At 42.4% G+C, this 23,869-nt stretch overlaps 1 protein-coding gene across 1 annotated transcript in view; it reads left to right on the forward strand.

Annotated features, from left to right (window-relative positions):
- Positions 1-603: 603 nt before the first annotated feature.
- vwa8 (von Willebrand factor A domain containing 8) overlaps positions 604-23,869 on the forward strand; it is an 83,546-nt gene continuing 60,280 nt past the window's right edge. The window contains 13 exon segments of the mRNA XM_084161610.1: positions 604-903; positions 1,332-1,409; positions 1,546-1,676; positions 2,307-2,417; positions 10,073-10,240; positions 10,425-10,589; positions 10,723-10,772; positions 10,868-10,976; positions 11,315-11,419; positions 11,533-11,676; positions 13,865-13,999; positions 14,330-14,407; positions 14,942-15,102. Coding sequence (XP_084017736.1) covers positions 765-903; positions 1,332-1,409; positions 1,546-1,676; positions 2,307-2,417; positions 10,073-10,240; positions 10,425-10,589; positions 10,723-10,772; positions 10,868-10,976; positions 11,315-11,419; positions 11,533-11,676; positions 13,865-13,999; positions 14,330-14,407; positions 14,942-15,102 — 1,574 coding nt within the window. The 5' untranslated portion in view covers positions 604-764.

Here is a 23,869-nt window from a genome sequence, read left to right on the forward strand (position 1 = left end):
CTACAGGTCACTTATTTTGTTGTGTTCACCTTGTAGTAAGTTTGCCTATCTGGGCATAGGCCCTAATGTTCTGTAGTTATTGAAGGAATCTTTATTTGATGCTCATTTTACTATTCATATTTTTTGGACAATGTTCCTGCAAACCTTTTCACCCTATTTCTCACTGGAGCTCGAAAAGAACATAAAAGCAACCCAAACTTGGATTCCTGGTGGCACGACTCTTTCCTTCAACTCAGGCCCTAGGTCTCTTTCTTTTTACCCAATTTCTTACACTATTATGATTTTTTCCCTATCTGTGCTTTTACTTCACAGGAGGTTGGTGGCACCTTAATTGGGGAGAACGGGCTCGTGGTAATGACTGGAGCGGAATCAGTGGAATGGTATCAAATAGATCAAACACATGGTTTCCAAGTGTTTGATGCCATTCCATTTGCTCCGTTCCGGCCATTACTATGAGCCGTTCTCCACTCAGCAGCCTCCACTGTTTTACTCACAGTCCAGGTTAATTACATGCTAATAGGCCTAGATACTAGTTTATTGTGGCATTAGGAACTAGGTAGCTGAAGTGGTAGCTGTGATTCTACTACGGAAGACATTTCTCACGGACGCATTTTGTTCATCATTTATTATCTTCCGCCAATTGAAAGGTTGTCGGCGTAGCTACATTATGAAACCAGCATGAGGGAATGTAGCTAGCTGCTAAATAACAGTCAAAACGGTGCTGTATTTTTGGATTCTGACTTCAATAACTTCAGTATTTCACCATGCATTCGCAGATCCTGTGCAAAGGCACGGCTGCAGCTGTGGCTGCGAGGAGAATGCGGAATATTTTAGGTCCTGTCCTGGGCAAAGGCGGCTGGACGTGGAATACTCATGAGGTCAAACTCCTCAACACATCGGAAGGTGACTGACCCTAGCTAAAAGTAACACTACTGGCTATTGTCATAGTGTTCAACTATTGTTTTTGACCCTGCAAACCCACTTCTGTCGTCTTTAAATGTATATTTAAAGTGTGCTGATGTAACAGGCTAGCAAGTTAGCTCGCTAGCTAGCCACTATGGAAGTAGATTGTAAGCTATCTGTCACCTGTCACCTACATTTCGTATGTTGCTGGGAGCTAGCTAGCTAAATGTTTTACAACTACTGTAATCCAAGCTAGCAGATTGCACTGTAACATTCACATAACATGCTAAACTTCACTAAACAAATAATCCCTAGTTAACGTTAGGCCTACTCCTATTGGTTTTTATTTCTGTGGCATTGGTTCCTGTATTAGTTTTGCGTGTGGCATCAATCACTGTTTGAACACAATCTTTTTTCTTCTGTGTCAGGTGACACAGTGAAGATAGGAGATATCTCCTACCAGCTCAAAACACCCAGGAACCCAGAGCTAGTGCCCATCAATCACAGTATGTAGCACCAGTGATATGCTCTACCTTCAATGCAATGTATTTCTGTGTGTGTGTGTGTGAGAGAGAGAGAAAGTGTGAGAGAATGAATGAGACAGTGAATTTGTGTTTGCTTGTCCTTCCTTGTGTGTGATAGTGTCGGAGACCCTGCCCCAGACTGTGGTCCAGCACCTGCGTTGGATCATGCAGAAGGATCTGTTGGGTCAGGACGTGTTCCTCATCGGACCCCCTGGACCCCTACGACGATCCATCGCCATGCAGTACCTGGTGAAAACACACACACACACACACACACACACACTACTAGTCCACTGAGCAAATCAAATCAAATTTTAATTGTCACATGCTTCGTAAACAACAGGTGTAGACTAACAGTGAAATGCTTACGGGCCCTTCCCAACAATGCAGAATATAATAAAAAACAGAATAATAGAAAAAATTAATTGTAACACGAGGAATAAATGCATGATGAGCAATGATAGCGAGTCGATGTGCAGGGTTACTAGGAAATTGAGGTAGATATGTACATATAGGTAGGGGTGACTAGGCAACAGGATAGATAATAGACAGAAGCAGCAGCGTATGTGATAAGTGTGTAAGTGCCGCTCTATATCCAAGCTGAAGCCTATCTAGGGACTGGTGCTGTATAACAGTAGTTGCCAAATCTTAGTGAATTTCCAAAACCAATATTCAACAGTAGCATAACACTATAGTTACTATTACATGTAATATTAGTTACTATTACCATGTAATAAACTATCAAGAGCTAAGTGATTACTAATTACTATTAGTACAAGTATACACTGTAAAGCATTATTGAGTGTTTTAAAGTGTTATGGAGTACTCTAGTATTAGGAAGTGTTCTAAAGTGTTGTGTTGACTTCCCTGGTTGGTTAGGAGCTGACTAAGAGAGAGGTGGAGTATGTAGCTCTGTCCAGAGACACTACAGAGACAGATCTCAAACAAAGAAGAGAGATACGATCTGGAACAGCCTTCTACATAGACCAGGTGAGTACCGTTCATCTGTCCGTCAGTCCATCCATCAATCTATCCGTATGCGCTATATAGCTATCAATGTGAAGTTCTGAATAGGTGTTTTAAAACATTGGTCAGATATGTCAGTGGTGTGAACATTAGGACATTTTGTCTTTTGTCATTGCAGCTACATACTGATGGTCATATGCTTTCTTGTTAAAAACAGCACTACTTTGTTGTTTTCCGATGAGAGCACATCATTGATCAAAGCTCCACTCTCCAGTAGCGCTAACTAACAATCCTATGTACTGGTTAGATCATCATCTGTCAATATAAACACCCATTTCCTGGTTGGTTAATTTGTGGCTTGGTTCTACACTTGGTCTTGGAATTGCCAGGGACCTCACGATACGATATCATGATGCTTAGGTGCCGATACTTTATGTATTGCAATTCTATATGTATCATGATTTATCAAAATTCTATATGTATTGCGATTCGATACTGCTATTTTATGGCAATTCGATGTTCCAAACATATCGCTCACTATGTCTGTTGCAGAGGGACAAGAGAGAGCCATAATAAAAACGTTTTGATCAGTCATGGAAATAAAAGTGCTGAAAACATTTTGGCTCACCATTTAAAAAGAAGATTGAGGCCAAGCTATAGGAGGAGAAATACCAAAGTTTTGGCGCAGGTACAGCTGACTAGCGCTAGCTAACCTTAATAACTACCTTTTTAGAGAATCGATACTTGGAGTCATAGAATCAATATAATATTGTAAAAATAATATTGCGATACTCTACCGTATCCATTTCCCCCCATCCCTATTCTATACTAATCATCTAATGATCAGTGAGATCCACCACGACACAGTCCATTCTGTGAGATGGTGAGCTAGCTAGATGATACATTTGGGATCACAAAGCAGGATCAATGATTTGGCAAGCTAACGTTCCTCAATAATTAAAAATTATGTGGACATGGTATTACTGACTTGTCACCAATGTTCCCGCTAAGCTGTGCGCGTGCGCCGGCGCGCAGCTCCCCGGGACTGCCACGCAGAGCAAATATCAGCACGAGATTGAACTTCACCTTACTTAACACTATCAACGTTTCCCTTTACTGTGGGAACTGTAATCGAATCAACACAATATTAGCCACTTTCAATGCAACATACCGAAACAAAGCGAACTATGCAAGACTTAGTATTCAAAACAAACTATACAAGGGATTTTGTTGTAGGCAGAACACATCGGAGTAGGATTCTATTGCATTGACACGCATGACTCAGCCCATACTCTACACAGACCGGCACAGCATAACCAATCAGAGCTGCAGTAGGCCTACAGTTGAAGTCGGAAGTTTACATACACCTTAGCCAAATACATTTAAACTCTGTTTTTCACAATTTCTGACATTTAATCCTAGTAAAAATTCCCTGTCTTAGGTCAGTTAGGATCACAACTTTATTTTAAGAATGTGAAATGTCAGAATAATAGTAAAGAAGAATGATTTATTTCAGCTTTTATTTCACATTCACAGTGGGTCAGAAGTTTACATACACTCAATTAGTATTTGGTAGCATTGCCTTCAAATTGTTTAACTTGGGTCAAACGTTTCGGGTAGCCTTCCACAAGCTTCCCACAATACGTTGGGTGAATTTTGGCCCATTTCTCCTGACAGAGCTGGTGTAACTGAGTCAGGTTTGTAGGCCTCCCTGCTCGCACACGCTTTTTCAGTTCTGCCCACACATTTTCTATAGGATTGAGGTCAGGGCTTTGTGATTGCCATTCCAATACCTTGACTTTGTTGTCCTTAAGCCATTTTGCCATAATTTTGGAAGTATGCTTGGGGTCATTGTCCATTTGGAAGACCCATTTGCGACCAAGCTTTAACTTCCTGACTGATGTCTTGAGATGTTGCTTCAATATATCCACCTAATTTTCCTTCCTCATGATGCCTTCTATTTTGTGAAGTGCACCAGTCCCTCCTGCAGCAAAGCACCCCCACAGCATGATGCCTGCACCCCTGTGCTTCACGGTTGGGATGGTGTTCTTCGGCTTGCAAGTCCCCCCTTTTTCCTCCAAACATAACGATGGTCATTATGGCCAAACAGTTCTATTTTCGTTTCATCAGACCAGAGGACATTTCTCCAAAAAGTACGATCTTTGTCCCCATGTGCAGCTGCAAACCGTAGTCTGGCTTTTTAATGGCGGTTTTGGAGCAGTGGCTTCATCCTTGCTGAGCGGCCTTTCAGGTTATGTCGATATAGGACTCGTTTTACTGTGGATATAGATACTTTTGTACCTGTTTCCTCCAGCATCTTCACAAGGTCTTTTGCTGTTTTTCTGGGATTGATTTCCACTTTTCGCACCAAAGTACGTTCATCTCTAGGAGACAGAACGCGTCTCCTTCCTGAGCGGTATGATGGCTGCGTGGTCCCATGGTGTTTATACTTGCGTACTATTGTTTGCACAGATGAACGTGGTACCTTCAGGCGTTTAGAAATTGCTCCCAAGGATGAACCAGACTTGTGGAGGTCTACAATTTTTTTTCAGAGGTCTTGGTTGATTTCTTTTGATTTTCACATGATGTCAAGCAAAGAGGCACTGAGTTTGAAGGTAGGCCTTGAAATACATCCACAGGTACACCTCCAATTGACTCAAATGATGTCAATTAGCCTATCAGAAGCTTCTAAAGCCATGACATCATTTTCTGGAATTTTCCAAGCTGTTTAAAGGCACAGTCAACTTAGTGTATGTGAACTTCTGACCCACTGGAATTGTGATACAGTGAATTATAAGTGAAATAATCTGTCTGTAAACAATTGTTGGAAGAATTACTTGTGTCATGCACAAAGTAGATGTCCTAACCGACTTGCCAAAACTATAGTTTGTTAACAAGAAATTTGTGGAGTGGTTGAAAAACAAGTTTTAATGACTCCAACGTAAGTGTATGTAAACTTCTGACTTCAACTGTATATGCAAATAGACCATTGCCATATATGGATCTGTGCCATTCACTTTGAACTGGACTGTGTTTACAGCATGAGCGGTCGTGAGTAGATGCGCTTGTTTTGAGATCAAAATGAGAACTGCATGTAGCCAGGTGTGTACATTTGTTCATATCCTTTGCTAGTAATTGAGTTATTAGCCCAGTTATAGATAATTTGTAGTAAGCAATGGGGGAGGGATTGCTTCCTACAAGAACACAAAACTTTAAATTTAAAGAGCTATTTTATGTCTTAAAGGGGCAGTGTTGTATTTTGAGACAGGCTTGAATAAGCTAAGTAACCAATAGGTAGAGGGTAGCATAATTTGTCTGATTCTCTGTAATAATGGTATGGGAATAATAATGCATTTTATATTGTGAATTGGTTTCTTGCATCAAACAACAGCATTTTCAGTCACCTCCTTGTCTGAAGGACAAGTGGATAAACAGGTTAATGTCAAGCCCTGCAATGTTTATTCAAAAGTCTCATGGAATATAGGCCTACATTGAACACCACACATTTGCTACTACTGTAGGCTGAATGATAGAACAGCTATGTTCATGTTAAAATGTTCTGCAATGCATTTTCTCCATTGTTTTTGTAGGCTACTTGACCACCGTCTGAAACTGTAACTTAAAGCGGGTACAGCCTCAGTGTTCACAGTAAACGCACAACGTTCAAGTTTGCGCTCAGCACACCTGAAATTTGCTCAGTGCCGAAAAAAATTAGAGGGAACATTGCTTGTCACTCCTAACAACCTTTATATTTTCAAATTATATATTTTTAGGCTAAACGAATGCATGTGCCCCCTTATTAAAAAAGATGGATGTAATTTTATCTCTCTCGCCCTGACCCAAATAAGATGATGGTTCAATGAGATCGATAAGAGGATGCATGACCACTTCAGGACTCGACATTAACGCTTGTCTGGGACAGGTAAAAAAACATTCAAGTTTTTAGTAAAAGTAAACAAATCTATACAACAATTATAGGGAATAATAATAATTTATATATTCATATTTATAATAAAATAATAATCATTTATAATAATAATTTTTTACAAATATGTTATTTGGCCCATTTCTGAGGGTGGAAATTATATTTTAGATGGTGTCAGCATAATTGCATTTTTATTAATTTTGGAGTAGAATGTCCTTTTAAAAAGTCACCAGAATTGAGCTTCTCTGTCCTTCTACATACAAATTATCCTGGGGAGGACACCCTAAGCAAGGGGACTGGAATTGGTCAAACTCACAGTTTAATACATGTAGAGAATGATCCTCTTTCCCTAAAAGCATGATGGTCATGACTTTCTTATATGAAAGGGGAGGTTAACTTGGCCCCAGACAATCGATCTGAGATGGACTTACTGTAAGTTTGAGTCATGTTATTGTTTTTGCTTTAACCCCTGCCGACGCGCAGTTGATGAACATGTGCCTTATTAAACCAATACTACATAGGCCTACTTCAGTTGTAAAACCGTCTCTCCAGCGCTTAATATTGGGAGATGGGGGGGGGGGGACAAGTGACTTGAGCTTTCGGACAAGGAAAAAATCAAAAGTGGCTAAAAAAGTTAATGTCAAGCTCTGTAGACTCTCAGCTAGGTCACCATGGAGACAGGGTGTTAATAAACTGAAGTGATTCCCCCAGGGGGAAGCCCTCAGATCATCCTCTCCCTGGGCTTCAGATGATAGAACCTAGATGATTGATCCTAGGGCCATTCAATCAGGGGAAACATCATCCATCCTGCACTTCAATAATTAACTTTGGCGGCCTACTTTATTAAACTAGACAATATGTAAAATGTACGCCTACATAAAATGTATAATTTGCTGCAAGGACCAAATTGCTGCAGGAAGAGGCAGAGCAATGTTGCTTTTGGCCTACTCCTCTCCTCCTCCTCCTCTTCTTCCAATGAAAACAAAGCAACCAGGATTAGTGTATCCACCTCCTCTCCTCCCCCGCTTCCCCACTGGCCACCATCCATCCCACCAAAGAGATAACAGGTGTCCATTGTTCCCATGGCAACATGTGCTGAATAGCTGCACCATTATGGATTGAGCTAATTGGTGTCAACATTATTCACAAATTTGTCATTTACTTCAGCAATGGCTGTTTTGGCTAGATTTGTTCATGCGCGCTCGTGTGTGTGGATCGGGGATGCATGGAACTGGTTTTCTGACAGGATTGGTTACTAGCAGGAGGGTGTGTTGACTAGAGCATCAGAGTATTCCTGTGGGCCTTGCGCTCATTCGGAGACCTATATTCAGGCTTTGTGTGTCAATCCATCTGCTCTCCTCTCTCCTCTTCCCTCTCTTCTCTCACTAATAGACTCCTCCAATTCAACATCCTTGCAGTCAGGATCTAATATAGATCCAGGGCTGGAAATAATCACTGCCATTGAAATACTTGGGCGGGCCGCCTAAGCATTTATTTGGGCCGCCTAAGCCCAATCAGTGTTTTCTTAGTGTTATAAAAAAAAAAAAATGGCATAAAAAAAAAACGCTTTAAGATATAAAGTATGTAGAAAAGATAATGGACTTATATTTTTTTATAATGTAATCTTTGAGTACTAACAATCACCAAAATCAAAGCTAGAAAGTCAAGGATGGGGGCCTCTAAAATGTTCTCTAAAATTCAGCTACGCCCCATACCACGGCCCCTGCCATGCCCACCACCTAAGCCCCTTTTTGATCCATTCCTTTGGAATCAGGTCCAACTCTAATTATATTAAACATCCTCCAACCCAGGAGGCTAGTCAATCTGCAAATAGATGTCATTACAGTGATTGGAATCAATAATGACCTAGTTGGACCAATGATGGCCCTAGCCTTGTGCTTATTCTATGGAATGACAACAGGAACGGAGGGGCTGGAGTTTAATATGGGTAATTGAGAATATTGAGTGCTACTGTACCATTTAAGTTTCAAGTAAGACTTTCTCTATGAACTAGGAAATATGGAGAATATTTGGGAACTTCTTGTTCCTGCTTCCTGTGACATAGCCTAACCCCCAGATCTACAGGTAACCACCAAAATAATGGAAACACTTAGTAAATGAGGCATACAAAGTGTATTGAAATCAGGTGCTTCCACACAGGTGTGGTTCCTGAGTTAATTAAGCAATTAACATCCCATCATGCTTAGGGTCATGTATAAAAATGCTGGGCAAGCCATTATTTTGGCTACCATGGCTATGCCTGCCCATAGGATGAGAATGCCCCCATCCACAGGGCATAAGTGGTCACTTAATGTTTTGATGAGCATGAAAACGATGTAAACCATATGCCATGGCCGTCTCAGTCACCAGATCTCAAACCAATTGAACACTTATGGGAGATTCTGGCGCAGCGCCTGAGGCTGGGTTTTCCACCACCATCAACAAAACACCAAATGATGGAATTTCTCTTGGAAGAATGGTGTCGCATCCCTCCAATAGAGTTCCATACACTTATAGAATCTATGGCAAGGTGCATTGAAGCTGCTCTCACTCGAGGTGGCCCAACACCCTATTAAGACACTTTATTTAGGCGTTTCCTTTATTTTGTCAGTTACCTATAGCTATCAGGTCAACTACAGCTACTAGCTAGCCAGTTTTGTTGCCTTGCCTCTCTTCTCTTTTCTTCAGCTTCCAGGTCATATCCAAAGTAAGGCAACAGTCCCATTGCTCTGTGGGGTTCTTATTATAAAAAGCCAGAGAAAGTATTTTGAGGGATGTTTTTCTTCCTCTTTCAACCATATCGTCCTCTTCTGTGTCCAACCCAAACCCAGCACAACACGCGCGCGCGCGCGCACACACACACACACACACACACACACACACACACACACACACACACACACACACACACACACACACACACACACAAGGCCTGCTTATGGTTTTGCGTCCTCTCCTCCTCTCGCCATCCTGCGTCACTCCACATTTCTAACAATTATCTGATTACAGTCTCCTCAGGGCTGAAAATGGACCGGGGTTTATATATAGTCATCTGGTTCCAGCTATAGTTTTTATGGTTGCTCATCCCACAGAACCGGGCCGTGTATTTACATGTAAACCTAATTATATGGCAACATCGCTCTGTGGTCGGCCCAGACGGCTAAGGTTTCTTGCCTTTGACGTCAGAGCTGTTTGATTTGTCTACACACACACGGATGCACACTCACTTACACACAAGCATGTGCACACACATGCACTTTCTTTCTCTCTCTCACACACACACACACACACACACACACACACATACACACACACACACACACACACACACACACACAGTTTATCTTCTTAACACAATAGACCTATCACACTTTTGGTTAGGGTAGAAAATAGCCTGTGTTAAAATAGCCAGACTGTTTTGATACAGAAGGACATTCTCAGGAAAGCATTATGGTAGGTCTGTGTTGTTCAATGAAGCGGGCAGTTTGACTATAAAAATAAGGGTAAGCTTTTACGTAGTAATGTTGATGTTGGCACATGGGTTGGGAAGGACAATTAGCAGAGGTAGTAGTGCTTGCAGATACACAGGGATTCAGGAAACAGTCCTGTAAGCCTGATGTGTGTCAATCAACTCATCAATAAAGCAGTCAATCGATCAACCAATAAAACCAACCAGTTCGTCATATGTAATTTGTATAGTTTTACAGTGTCTATTGTATGTGTAATGTATAACTAAAGTTGTATTGTATTGCAGTGTGCGGTGCGGGCGGCGACAGAGGGCAGGATCCTGGTTCTAGAGGGGCTGGAGAAAGCGGAGAGGAACGTTCTCCCGGTTCTAAACAACCTGCTGGAGAACCGAGAGATGCAGCTGGAGGACGGACGCTTCCTCATGTCTTACGAGCGCTACGACAAACTACTGACGGTGAGACCTGTGTGTGTGTGTGTGTGTGTGTGTGTGTGTGTGTGTGTGTGTGTGTGTGTGTGTGTGTGTGTGTGTGTGTGTGTGTGTGTGTGTGTGTGTGTGTGTGTGTGTGTGTGTGTGAGCTGTGTGCGGGCACATTGACCAATGCATACCAAGGCAGTTGATTTAGCCTTGTCCCCTGCAGGAGCACACCAAAGAGGAGCTGGATGCGTGGCAGATTGTGCGCGTGAGCGAGGACTTCCGGGTCATCGCCCTGGGACTTCCTGTCCCCCGGTACAAAGGCAACCCCTTGGACCCGCCCCTCCGATCCCGCTTCCAGGCTAGAGACATCTACTACCTACCCTTCAAGGTTAGAGCAACGATTCCAGATCAACTATCCTATCCTACGGGCTATATTAACTACAGATATGGGTCAGAAGGAGTAACACTTTAAAGCACCCGTGTAGTGTCTGATTACTTCATATATCTTTTCTCTCTCTCAGGATCAGTTGGAAATCCTGTACACTGTTGGACCAAACGTGCCTGCCGAGAGGTAAAGATAGACACACACACACACACTAATGCTGTACCATATTGAACAGAGTTATAATTTAGTAATACGGGTGCTGTGTTGTCTTTGTATCGCAGGGTATCCCAGCTGCTGTCGTTTGCCACCACTCTCTGTTCCCAGGAGTCATCCAACCTGGGTCTGCCTGATTTCCCTGTGGACAACCTGCCTCCTGCTCTCACTGTACTGGTAAGACTGATGGAGGGAGGGAGGGATGGGAGAAGCATGAAGATGGAGGAGGAGAGGAGTGAGGGTGTAGGGCTAGCCTTGGTCTGCCTGACTTTTGAGAAATGACTGGAGGGAAAATGGATAGAGAGGAGAGGGACAAGGTAGTGAGGACAAAGAGCTGCTTGACAGATATCCTTGGTATCGGTCTACTCCTCCACAGTATTTAGAGTCAATTCACCCACCAATCAATCAATCAATTAGACAAGTCAATCAACCAACCAACTTATCAATCAATGAATTAGTCAATATATATTCAATTTCAACCAACCAACCCTTTCTCTGTTCCTGTGTGTCTCCAGGAGCATTTTCCCATGCTGTCGTCCCAGCAGCTAGTGCAGAGGCTCTACCCCTATCAAGCCATGTTGGGGAAGGAGGGCCGCACCGCCGTGGAGGGTGTTCTTAGTGTAAGAACACACACGGACACACACGCACAGACATGCACAGTTACACAGACATGCATGTGCACATACGTGTACACACACACAATTCACAGCTGACTGTTGTCGTCCCTCTCCAGAGGTTTGAGTTGCTGGACGCGCGTCAGCAGCCGGCTTCCAGTGCTGTCCTGAGGGTGGCGCCAGCGAGCACAGAGCAGCCCGGCCAGACGGGAGCCCAGGCTGACGTCACACTCCGCATCACAGACAAGGACATCACCTTCCAGGTAACACAACCCCTTTGTGATTGTGGACCATTCTGTAGAGACGGCTGACTACTGGGGCAGTGTGGGGTTTGGAGGAATGAGATAACAGAGTTGAAAGAGAAGGTCTGGTCCACAGCCATCTAATAGGCTGTATATGGCTTTGGTCCTCAGTTCTAAGTCGCCTGGTCAATGAGAATGGTGGCATTATCTGCAGTTCTTTGAAAGCTCTTATTTGTTGTGTGTTTGAACTCTCATGTGGGACGCTGGAAGTGTGTTTGATCTTCTGTGAGGCCCCATATCTGCTGGATTATGAGAGAAAGGGAACTACATATTATGGATTAAAGATGGTGTGTGTTGTTGTGTAACAAAATAGTGATATCCGGTTGTTTTTCTAGTTGATATGAACTTGTCACTCTCTATGCCAAGGTTTTCTTTAGCATTACTGGATCCCTCTAAAAAGTCGCTCTCTCTTTCTTGTTTTCTCTTTCTTTCTCTTTCTCTCTCTCTCTCTCTCTGTATATATATACAGTGCATTCGGAAAGTATTCAGACCCCTTGACTTTTTCCACATTTTGTTACGTTACAGCCTAAAAAATGTTTTACCTCATCAATCTACACACAATACTCCATAAGGACGAAGCGAAAACAGGTTTTTAGACGTTTTTGCAAATGTATTAAAAATAAAAAATAAAAATACCTTATTTACATAAGTATTCAGACCCTTTGCTATGAGACTCGAAATTGAGCTCAGGTCCATCCTGTTCCATTGATCATCTTTGAGTTGTTTCTACAACTTGATTGGAGTCCACCTGTGGTAAATTCAATTGCTTGGACATGATTTGGAAAGGCACACACCTGTCTATGTTAGGTCCCACAGTTGACAGTGCATGTCAGAGCAAAAACCAAGCCATGAGGTCGAAGGAATTGTCCGTAGAGCTCCAAGATAGGATTGTGTCGAGGCACAGATCTGGGGAAGGGTACCAAAAAATGTCTGCAGCATTGAAGGTCCCCAACAACACAGTGGCCTCCATCATTCTTAAATGGAAGAAGTTTGGAACCACCAAGACTCTTCCTAGAGCTGGCTGCACGGCCAAACTGAGCAATCGGGGGAATGGGGTGACCAAGAACCCGATGGTCACTCTGACAGAGCTCAGGAGTTCCTCTGTGGAGATGGGAGAACCTTCCAGAAGGCCAACCATCTCTGCAGCACTCCACCAATCAGGCCTTTATGGTAGTGGCCAGACGGCAGCCACTCCTCAGTAAAAGGCACATGACAGCCCGCTTGGTATTTGCCAAAAGTCACCTAAAGGACTCTGACCATGAGAAACAAGATTATTTAGTCTGATGAAATCAAGATTGAACTCTTTGGCCTGAATGCCAAGCGTCACGTCTGGAGGAAACCTGGCATCATCCCTACGGTGAAGCATGTTAGTGGTATCATCATGCTGTGGGGATGTTTTTCAGCGGCAGGAACTGGGAGACTAGTCAGGATCGAGGGAAAGATGAACCGAACAAAGTACAGAGAGATCCTTGATGAAAACCTGCTCCAGAGCACTCATGACCTTAGACTGAGGTGAAGGTTCACCTTCCAACAGGACAACGACCCTAAGCACACAGCCAAGACAATGCAGGAGTTGCTTCGGGACAAGTGCAGGAGTGGCTTGAGTGGCCCAGCCAGAGCCCGGACTTTAACCCGATCTAACGTCTCTGGAGAGACCTGAAAATAGCTGTGCAGCGACACTCCCCATCCTACCTGACAGAGCTTGAGAGGATCTGCAGAGAAGAATGGGAGAAACTCCCCAAATACAGGTGTGCCAAGCTTGTAGTGTCATACCCAAGAAAACTCAAGGCTGTAATCGCTGCCTTAGGTGTGAATACTTATGTAAATGTGCAATTTACGAGTTTATTTTTAACAAATTAGCAAACATTTCTAAAAAATAATTTAATCAATTTTAGAATAAGGCTGTAATGTAACAAAATTTGGAAAAAGTCACAGGGTCTGAATACTTTCCGAATGCACTGTATGTATGTGTGTGTATATATATATATATATATATATATATATATATATCGCTATCTCTCAAATTCAGTATGCTTTATTGGCATGAATGACAAGGTCAATGTTGCCAAAGCGAAGTTATACACATAAAAATAATGAAAACAACATCGACATTAATAAGAATAGTAGCTATAATACTCTCTGACTACAGGTCCCAGCAGGCACAAAGGCCCCCCGCCCCCCCAACAGTAACCCCGCATTCATCAGCACCCCGAGCCACGCCCATCTCCTGGCCGAGATGGTGCAGTCACACCTGGTCAAAGACATGTGCCTGATAGGGGCCAAGGTACACACACTGCTGCTCTAGTAAATACTATTTATTCAACTGCTTGACCAAAACACTACCTAATTTATATTAGTAAATACAGTCATACTTGACATAGTACATTCATTATCTATACTGTATATCCTATTGTGTACACATCAGGCTATTACTCTGCGTACTATACCTCTTCTGTTACTTGTTATTTTTTACGTGGCAAATACAATTTGATTAGATTGTTTTATTTGACACACACACGCTAACCTCCATCTAAGATGCTTAGTTACGTTTAATGTGTGTTGGTTTGCTTTTGCTACTTGGACAACATTATAACCAGGGCTTGTATGTTTTCAGGGTTGTGGCAAGTCAGTGGTTGCCAAAGAGTTTGCTGAGATGCTGGGCTACAACATTGAGCCTATAATGCTCTATCAGGTAGGAATACAGTACCTCACAAATCTCCCTTTGGAGACTCACTGTGTGTGCGCGTGTGTCTTGGGGAAAACAACCCCTTGGCTGAGGTTCAATTGTCAAGAGCTGCATCACTGAGATGCCAGATCTTCCTCTTGTCAAAAGACATCTGGAAACATTATGTTTAACAGTCAGATAATGGAGTTTTGATTGAATAAATGATTGAGTGTCATACTTTATTCCACTTTAATGGACTTGATAATTGACTGAGAGAGAATGATGTCTTTCTCAGACTACACACACACACGCAGTTGTCCCTTCCATAGCAGACACACAGTAATGGGGTTAATGCACTGTATTTCACCCGTGCACGTTGCTCACATAACCCTCTGTGTGGCGTATGTGTGAAAGCAAATGTTTTCTTAGAGAGATGGAGAGTGTGTGTTACAAACAGTATGTGGCTTATAGGTTGTCGTGATCTGTGTGTGTGTGACAGACAGTGGCTATGATTACAACACCTCATCTCTTTGTCACCCCCCTCCCTCCCTCCCTCTATAGGACATGACAGCCAGGGACCTGTTACAGCAGCGCTACACGTTAGCTAATGGAGACACAGCGTGGAGACCCTCTCCCCTGGTCACTGCTGCCCAGGAGGGCAAGCTACTGCTGCTGGACGGAATACACAGGGTTAACCTGGGAACACTGGCCGTACTGTCCAGGTACATACACTCTTATGCGCAGTTGCAGGCACAGGCAGACAGGAACACGTGCACACACACATATTGCATATCATCTACTAATAGCATGTCTACTGTATTACAGGTTAATTACCACTGTGACTGGTCCTAGATCAGTCATCCACTAATACAGGGGCCTTCAACCTTTTCTTGCCTAGGGACCCACTCCCAGGCAAACCGGCGACCCAGGGACCCCCATCATATGTTAGCAAAAACAAAACAAAAAATCACGTCTTATCATCAGGTGAATGATAATGGCAAGGAGAAGTAATCAACATTTTAAAATGAGTAGATTGGTGGATACCCACATTATAATTGGAAGAGCAAGTGTAAACTCAACATACCCTATTAGTTAGAAAGGTAATGCCAAACCAGGGTTTCCATTAGGAAAATGTGGCTCCGGACATTTGACCGGCAGCATTTTAATTTACCGTACATTTGAGAAATTTACCTGGAACCACATGCATTGGGTGCGTAACATGATTAGGGCGTCCACCCACGGTGCTCAGAATGACAGAAACCACATTTATATTATGGTAGTTCATATTTACAGAACATGCAAGTCAAGGATACAACGATGTGCGGTCGCTTACCGAATTCTGATGCGCACTTTGAAAATGCTAGAATAACTGTCCACATTTACTTTTCCTCAGCTAACAAGACAAGTAACGAACAGCAAAATCACTAGCCTATGTCAATCTACTATCCCCCATAGTAGAAACGTTTACCAATTATATTGGTTAGCTTGTCGAGGAAGAAATAGCCTATTCCAAAACAGACTGGGACAGTTTGTTGGATGATAGATCCCAAATTCATATAACCAGTAGGCCTAGGCTACATAAAAATGTTTTTTATAAAGCAATGAGTCTGTAGCTTAAAATATTGATAAACTATTATTTCTTCACATAAGTGCAGCAATGTGCAAAAGGCAGTAGGCTACGTGCAAATGTTTGTTCGATAATGCAATTAACGGGAAAGCACCATTGGGAAAATGCCGTTGTCAAAGCGCACTGCACATGCCAGCGGTTTCATGTGACAGAGATGAAAAAATCTGTTCGAAATTTAGAAAGAGGGGAGATCTAATATGCAACAACTAGCATGGGTTGCTAAAATGACTAAGATTGTGCCTTTGGCTACTGGACAATGAAAGAAAGTTGATATAAAATAGTTCGGTTCACCGATATGGTCGATTTTGGCTAGGCTACTTTGAAGCAAGGTAGGCCTATGACATGCCTCATAATATGTAGTAAAACGTTCAGATTTCAAACAATTAAGTATATGTTTTCAAAATGCATACTGCCTCCAGCTCATTGCAAAGTGGTATATGACTCACTGATGAAGCCTGCCTTTAGTTGCCTATGCATTTGCTGTTTGAGATGCTGTAGCAGCAGCTTTAGCGCTGTCTGACAGACTTTCTGCTAAAAGGCTCTGTATGCTGTAATTTAATTCCACAAAATTATGCAAATTAATCAATAGACCGATAAGCATGACAAGTCAAATGTATTTACATCGACTGGTATTTCCATCAATGAATAGGCTAAAAAGCATTATTTTTCAATGGGATTTTTCTTCTTCTCTATTATTAATTTTTGCGGCCAAAATCCGGCTATTACCGGCTAATGGAAACCCTGCTCCAAACACATATTAGCTAAGAGCAACTGTTTAGCTGTTTAAAGGCCCAGTGCTGTCATAAATGTGATTTTCCTGTGCTTTCGGAAAGTATTTCCACATTTTGTTAAGTTACAGCCTTATTCTAAAATGGATTAAAAAAACAACAACATAAAAACATCATCAATCAACACACAATACCCCATAATGTCAAAGCAAAAACCGTTTTTTATAAATGTTTGCTAATTTATAAAAAGTAAAAAAACGGAAATACTTTATTTACATAAGTACTCAGACCCTTTGCTATGAGACTCGAAATTGAGCTCAGGTAAAACCTGTTTCTATTGATCATCCTTGAGATGTTTCTACAACTTCATTGGAGTCCACCTGTGGTAAATTCAATTGATTGGACATGATTTGGAAAGGCACACACCTTTTTATGTAAGTTCCCACAGTTGACAGTGCATGTCAGAGTAAAAACCAAGCCATGAGGTCGAAGGAATTGTCCGTAGAGCTCCGAGACAGGATTGTGTCGCGTCACAGATCTGGGGAAGGGTACCAAACAGTTTCTGCAGCATTGAAGGTCCCCAAGAACACAGTGGCTCCATCATTCTTAAATGGAAGAAGCTTGGAACCACCAAGACACTTCCTAGAGCTGGCCGCTGGCCAAACTGAGCAATCGGGGAAGAAGGGCCTTGGTCAGTGGGGTGACCAAGAACCCGATGGTCACTCTGACAGAGCTCCAGAGTTCCTCTGTGGAGATGGGAGAACCTTCCAGAAGGACAACCATAATAATATAATAATAATATGCCATTTAGCAGACGCTTTTATCCAAAGCGACTTACAGTCATGCGTGCATACATTTTTACGTATGGGTGGTCCCGGGGATCGAACCCACTACCTTGGCGTTACAAGCGCCGTGCTCTACCAGCTGAGCTACAGAGGACCAGCCATCTCTGTAGCACTCCACCAATCAGGCCTCTATGATAGAGTGGCCAGACGGAAGCCACTCCTCAGTAAAAGGCACATGACAGCTCGCTTGGGGTTTGCCAAAAGGCACCTAAAGGACTCTCAGACCATGAGAAAGAAGATTCTCTGGTCTGATGAAACCAAGATTGAACTCTTTGGCCTGAATGCCAAGCGTCACGTCTGGAAGAAACCTGGCACCATCCCTACGGTGAAGCATGGTGGTGGCAGCATCATTCTGTGGGGATGTTTTTCAGCGGCAGGGACTGGGAGACTAGTCAGGATCGAGGGAAAGATGAACGGAGCAAAGTACAGAGAGATCCTAGACGAAAACCTGCTCCAGAGCCTCAGGACCTCAGACTGGGGGCGAAGGTTCACCTTCCAACAGGACAACGACCCTAAGCACACAGCCAAGACAATGCAGGAGTGGCTTCAGGACAAGTCTCTGAGTGGCCCAGCCAGAGCCCGGACTTGAACCCAATCGAACATCTCTGGAGAAACCTGAAAATAGCTGTGCAGCAATGCTCCCCATCCTACCTGACAGAGCTTGAGAGGATCTGCAGAGAAGAATGGGAGAAACTCCCAAAATACAGGTGTGCCAAGCTTGTAGCGTCATACCCAAGACGACTCAAGGCTGTAATCGCTGCCAAAGGTGCTTCAACAAAGTACTGAGTAAAGGGTCTGAATACTTATGTACAGTGAGGGTCAAAAGTATTTGATCCCCTGCTGATTTTGTATGTTTGCCCACTGACAAAGAAATGATCAGTCTATAATTTTAATGGTAGGTTTATTTGAACAGTGAGAGACAGAATAACAACAAAAAAATCCAGAAAAACGCATGTCAAAAATGTTATGATTTGATTTACATTTTAATGAGGGAAATAAGTATTTGACCCCCTCTCAATCAGAATGATTTCTGGCTCCCAGGTGTATTTTATACAGGTAACAAGATGAGATTAGGAGCACACTCTTAAAGGGAGTGCCCCTAATCTCAGCTTGTTACCTGTATAAAGGACAGCTGTGTCAAGAATGCTGAGTGTGGATGTGGTGCGAGAAATCAAGCGCAGGAACAAGGGCGTTCGTCAACAGACTTTAGTGATCCAAAAATATAACTCCAAACAGGTAACTGGCCAACCCAACCGGGAGGCATGAACAATTACGCACACACACAACAGTGCGTAAAATAGTAGAAACGCGCACGCAGTGCGGACTCTCAAAAAACAAACAACATGAGAGGAAAACCCACCAACAGCTAACAGCTGACATAACAATCACACATAACACCTGACCCAACACACGATAACTAAATAGGAAACAAAATCAAACACTAACAAGGGACAGGTGTACAAACAGACAAAACCAAACAAACATGAAACATCGAACGGTGGTAGCTAGTACTCCGGGGACGACGACCGCCGAAGCCTGCCCGAACAAGGAGGAGGAGCAGCCTCGGCCGAAACCGTGACAACCTGTCCACAGAAGCAACCAATCAATCAGATTCCAAACTCTCCACCATGGCCAAGACCAAAGAGCTCTCCAAGGATGTCAGGGACAAGATTGTAGACCTACACAAGGCTGGAATGGGCTACAAGACCATCGCCAAGCAGCTTGGTGAGAAGGTGACAACAGTTGGTGCGATTATTCGCAAATGGAAGAAACACAAAATAACTGTCAATCTCCCTCGGCCTGGGGCTCCATGCAAGATCTCACCTCGTGGAGTTGCAACGATCATGAGAACGGTGAGGAATTAGCCCAGAACTACACGGGAGGATCTTGTCAATGATCTCAAGGCAGCTGGGACCATAGTCACCAAGAAAACAATTGGTAACAAGGTCCCCCTGCTCAAGAAAGCACATATACAGTGCTATGAAAAAGTATTTGCCCCCTTTCTAATTTTCTCTACTTTTGCATATTTGCGAAAAACCAAACACTGCATTCCACAGTAAGAACATCATACCAAAGGTCAAGCATGGTGGTGGTGGTGTGATGGTTTGGGGATGCTTTGCTGCCTCAGGACCTGGACGACTTGCCTTAATAGAAGGAACCATGAATTCTGCTCTGTATCAGATAATTCTATAGGAGAATGTCAGACCATCCGTCTGTGAGCTGAAGCTGAAGCGCAGCTGGGTCATGCAGCAAGACAATGATCCAAAACACACAATCAAGTCTACATGAATATAGCTAAAAAGCAATTAATTGGAAGTTTTGGAATGGCCTAGTTAAAGTCCAGACCTAATCCCAATTGAGATGTTGTGGCAGGACTTTAAACGAGCAGTTCATGCTTGAAAACTCACACGTCACTGAGTTAAAGCAGTTCTGCATGGAAGAGTGGGCCAAAATTCCTCCACAGCGACGTAAGAGACTGATCAACAACTACAGGAAGCATTTGGTTGGAGTCATTGCAGCTAAAGGTGGCACAACCAGTTATTGAGTGTAATGGGGCAATTACTTTTTCACACAGGGGAATTGGGTGTTGCATAACTTTGTTTATGAAATAAATATGTAATTGTTGTGTTATTTGTTCACTTATGTTCCCTTTATCTAATATTAGGTTTTGGTTGAAGATCTGATAACATTCAGTATCACAAATATGCAAAAGTAGAGAAAATTAGAAAGGGGGCAAATACTTTTTCATAGCACTGTATATGCCCGTCTGGAGTTTGCCAATGAACATCTGAATGATTCAGAGGAGAACTGGGTGAAAGTGTTGTGGTCAGATGAGACCAAAATGGAGCTATTTGGCATCAACTCAACTCGCCGTGTTTGGAGGAGGAGGAATGCTGCCTATGACCCCAAGAACACCATCCCCACCGTCAAACATGGAGGTGGAAACATGCTTTGGGGGTGTTTTTCTGCTAAGGGGACAGGACAACTTCACTGCATCAAAGGGACGATGGACAGGGCCATGTACCGTCAAATCTTGGGTGAGAACCTCCTTCCCTCAGCCAAGGCATTGAAAATGGGTCGTGGATGGGTATTCCAGCATGACAATGACCCAAAACACACGGCCAAGGCAACAAAGGAGTGGCTCAAGAAGAAGCACATTAAGGGAGTGGCCTAGCCAGTCTCCAGACCTTAATCCCATAGAAAATCTGTGGAGGGAGCTGAAGGTTCGAGTTGCCAAACGTCAGCCTCGAAACCTTAATGACTTGGAGAAGATCTGCAAAGAGGAGTGGGATAAAATCCCTCCTGAGATGTGTGCAAACCTGGTGGCCAACTACAAGAAACGTCTGACCTCTGTGATTGCCAACAAGGGTTTTGCCACCAAGTACTAAGTCATGTTTTGCAGACGGGTCAAATACTTATTTCCCTCATTAAAATGCAAATCAATTTATAACATTTTTGACATGTGTTTTTCTGGATTTTGTTGTTGTTATTCTGTCTCTCACTGTTCAAATAAACCTACAATTAAAATTACAGACTGATCATTTCTTTGTCAGTGGGCAAACGTACAAAATCAGCAGGGGATGAAATACTTTTTTCCCTCACTGTAAATGTGATATTTCAGTGTTTTATTTTTAATGCATTTGCAAAAATGTCTAAAAACCTATTTTTGCTTTGTCATTATGGGTTATTGTGTGTAGATTGATGAGGAAAAAAACAATTTTAATCAATTTTAGAATAAGGCTGTAACGTAACAAAATGTGGAAAAAATCAAGGGGTCTGAATACTTTCCAAATGCATATATATACTTTACCAGTCAAAAGTTTGTTTATTTTTACTATTTTCTACGTTGTAGAATAATAGTGAAGACATCACAACTATGAAATAACACATATTGAATCACATAGTAACCAAAAAAGTGTTAAGCAAATCAAAATAATTGTATATTTGAGATTCTTCAAAGGAGCCACCCTTTGCCTTGATTACAGCTTTGCGCACTCTTGGCATTCTCTCAACCAGCTTCACCTGGAATGCTTTTCCTACAGTCTTGAAGGAGTTCCCACATATACTGAGCACTTGTTGGCTGCTTTTCCTTTACTCTGCGGTCCAACTCATCCCAAACCATCTCAATTGGGTTGAGGTCGGGTGATTGTGGAGGCCAGGTGATTTGATGCAGCACTCCATCACTCTCCTTCTTGGTAAAATAGCCCTTACACAGCCTGGAGGTGTGTTGGGTCATTGTCCAGTTAAAAAACAAATTATAGTCCTACTAAGTGCAAACCAGATGCGATGGCGTATCGCTGCAGAATGCTGTGGTAGCCATGCTGGTTAAGTGTGCCTTGAATTCTAAATAAATCACAGACAGTGTCACCAGCAAAGCACCCCCACACCATCACACTTCCTCCTCCATGCTTCACAGTGGGAACCACACATGCAGAGATCATCCGTTCACCTACTCTGCGTCTCACAAAGACATGGCGGTTGGAACCAAACATTTCACATTTGGACTCATCAGACCAAAGGACAGATTTCCACCGGTCTAATGTCCATTGCTCGTGTTTTTTGTCAAAGCAAGTCTCTCCTTATTGGTGTCCTTTAGTAGTGGTTTCTTTGCAGCAATTCGACCATGAAGGCCTGATTCACGCAGTCTCCTCTAAACAGTTGATGTTGAGATGTGTCTGTTACTTGAGCTCTGTGAAGCATTTATTTGGGCAGCAATTTCTGAGGCTGGTAACTCTAATTAACTTATCCTCTGCAGCAGAGGTAACTCTGGGTCTTCCTTCCTTTCCTCTTTAGAGCCAGTTTCATCATAGCGCTTGATGGTTTTTGCGACTGCACTTGAAGAAACTTTAAAAGTTCTTGAAATGTTCTGTGTTGACTGACTTTCATGTCTTAAAGTAATGATGGACTGTCGTTTCTCTTTGCTTATTTAAGCTGTTCTTTCCATAATATGCACTTGGTCTTTTACCAAATAGGGCTATCTTCTGTATACCAACCCTACCTTGTCACAACAGAACTGATTAGCTCAAATGCATTAAGAAGGAAAGAAATTCCAGAAAATAACTTTTAAGAAAGCACAACCTGTTAACTGAAATAATACTGTGAAATTTACAAAATGATGCCCTTTTAGTGTAAGAACTGAAAAGACCCCCTGAAATGTCAGCCTTTTTCGGTGGGTTGGAGTTTTGGCCTTCCATGGTGACTTCACCATGCGGTAAATTTGTTAATAGATCAATAAGAAAGAGAGTTCCAAACCTCTCTGCTAATAATTGCTCATTTTCAGTTTTCCTAGCAAAATTCTTGCTTGAGAAATTGCTCTTTGCTAAGAAGCTATTTTTGTTGCTTTTTGACCATTTAAATTGAAAACAATCACAGTAAGGAACTTAATTGTTACCCAAAAATGATTTGATATTAAGCTAAAAACGGCTGCATTGTTACCTTTTAAATAAAGGTCAGCCATGTGTTGGCCAAAATGTATGTAACACTTTATTTGGATAGTCCATCTGTAGATGCTCTACAGACTATCTACAGACGTTCAGTTACATTTCAACTAGCTATCTACTAATCCTAACCCTAACCTTAACCCTTATCCTAACCCTAAACGTAACCCTTAAGCTTACCGTATGCTTCCCAGTCAAAAACAGTTAGAGCATATATTATGATGTTATTATGTGAAGTTTTTGTTAGTTTTGGTGTTCTGCAGTTTTTTTCCCCGCTCTTCGAGCACACAACATTTTTCCGCCCCTTCGTCAGGGATTGTTCAACAGTAGGGGTTCTTACATTTTTTCACTTGAGAAATACTGCACCAAACATGTTAGTTAGATATAAAATTGTGCGACTAAGACCTCTGCAAAAACGTCTAAATTAATGACAGATTTCTTGATTTATCTTAGACTGATTCTGACTATTTTGAGGAAGTGTTGCTGTGTTGTTGCCTACGCCTAGCCGAGTTCTGCTAAAAGCAAACCGAACCTATGTATGCGGACACCTTTACCCTAGCCCTAACTCTAACCCTTACCCTAACCCTTATTCTAAACCTTACCCTAACCGTAACCTCATCAAGCAGTTCCTTATCAACAGATAGTTTGTTTATAGTATGACCATCTGTAGAGGTATCTACAGATGGACTATCCAAATAAAGTGTGACGAAATTAATGTCCATGTCAAGAAAGCTTACTAGCAGCCTGGGGGACTTTCTGCAGTTACTGTTTCAAAGCCTATGTCCGATACTCCAATGAGTGTAATTTGCTCAATATTAGGAGTTGAGAAATAAAGTTGAAATCATTTGAAA

This window comes from Coregonus lavaretus (genome assembly GCF_964263955.1).
Source record: "Coregonus lavaretus genome assembly, chromosome: 5".
Lineage (NCBI taxonomy): Eukaryota > Metazoa > Chordata > Actinopteri > Salmoniformes > Salmonidae > Coregonus > Coregonus lavaretus.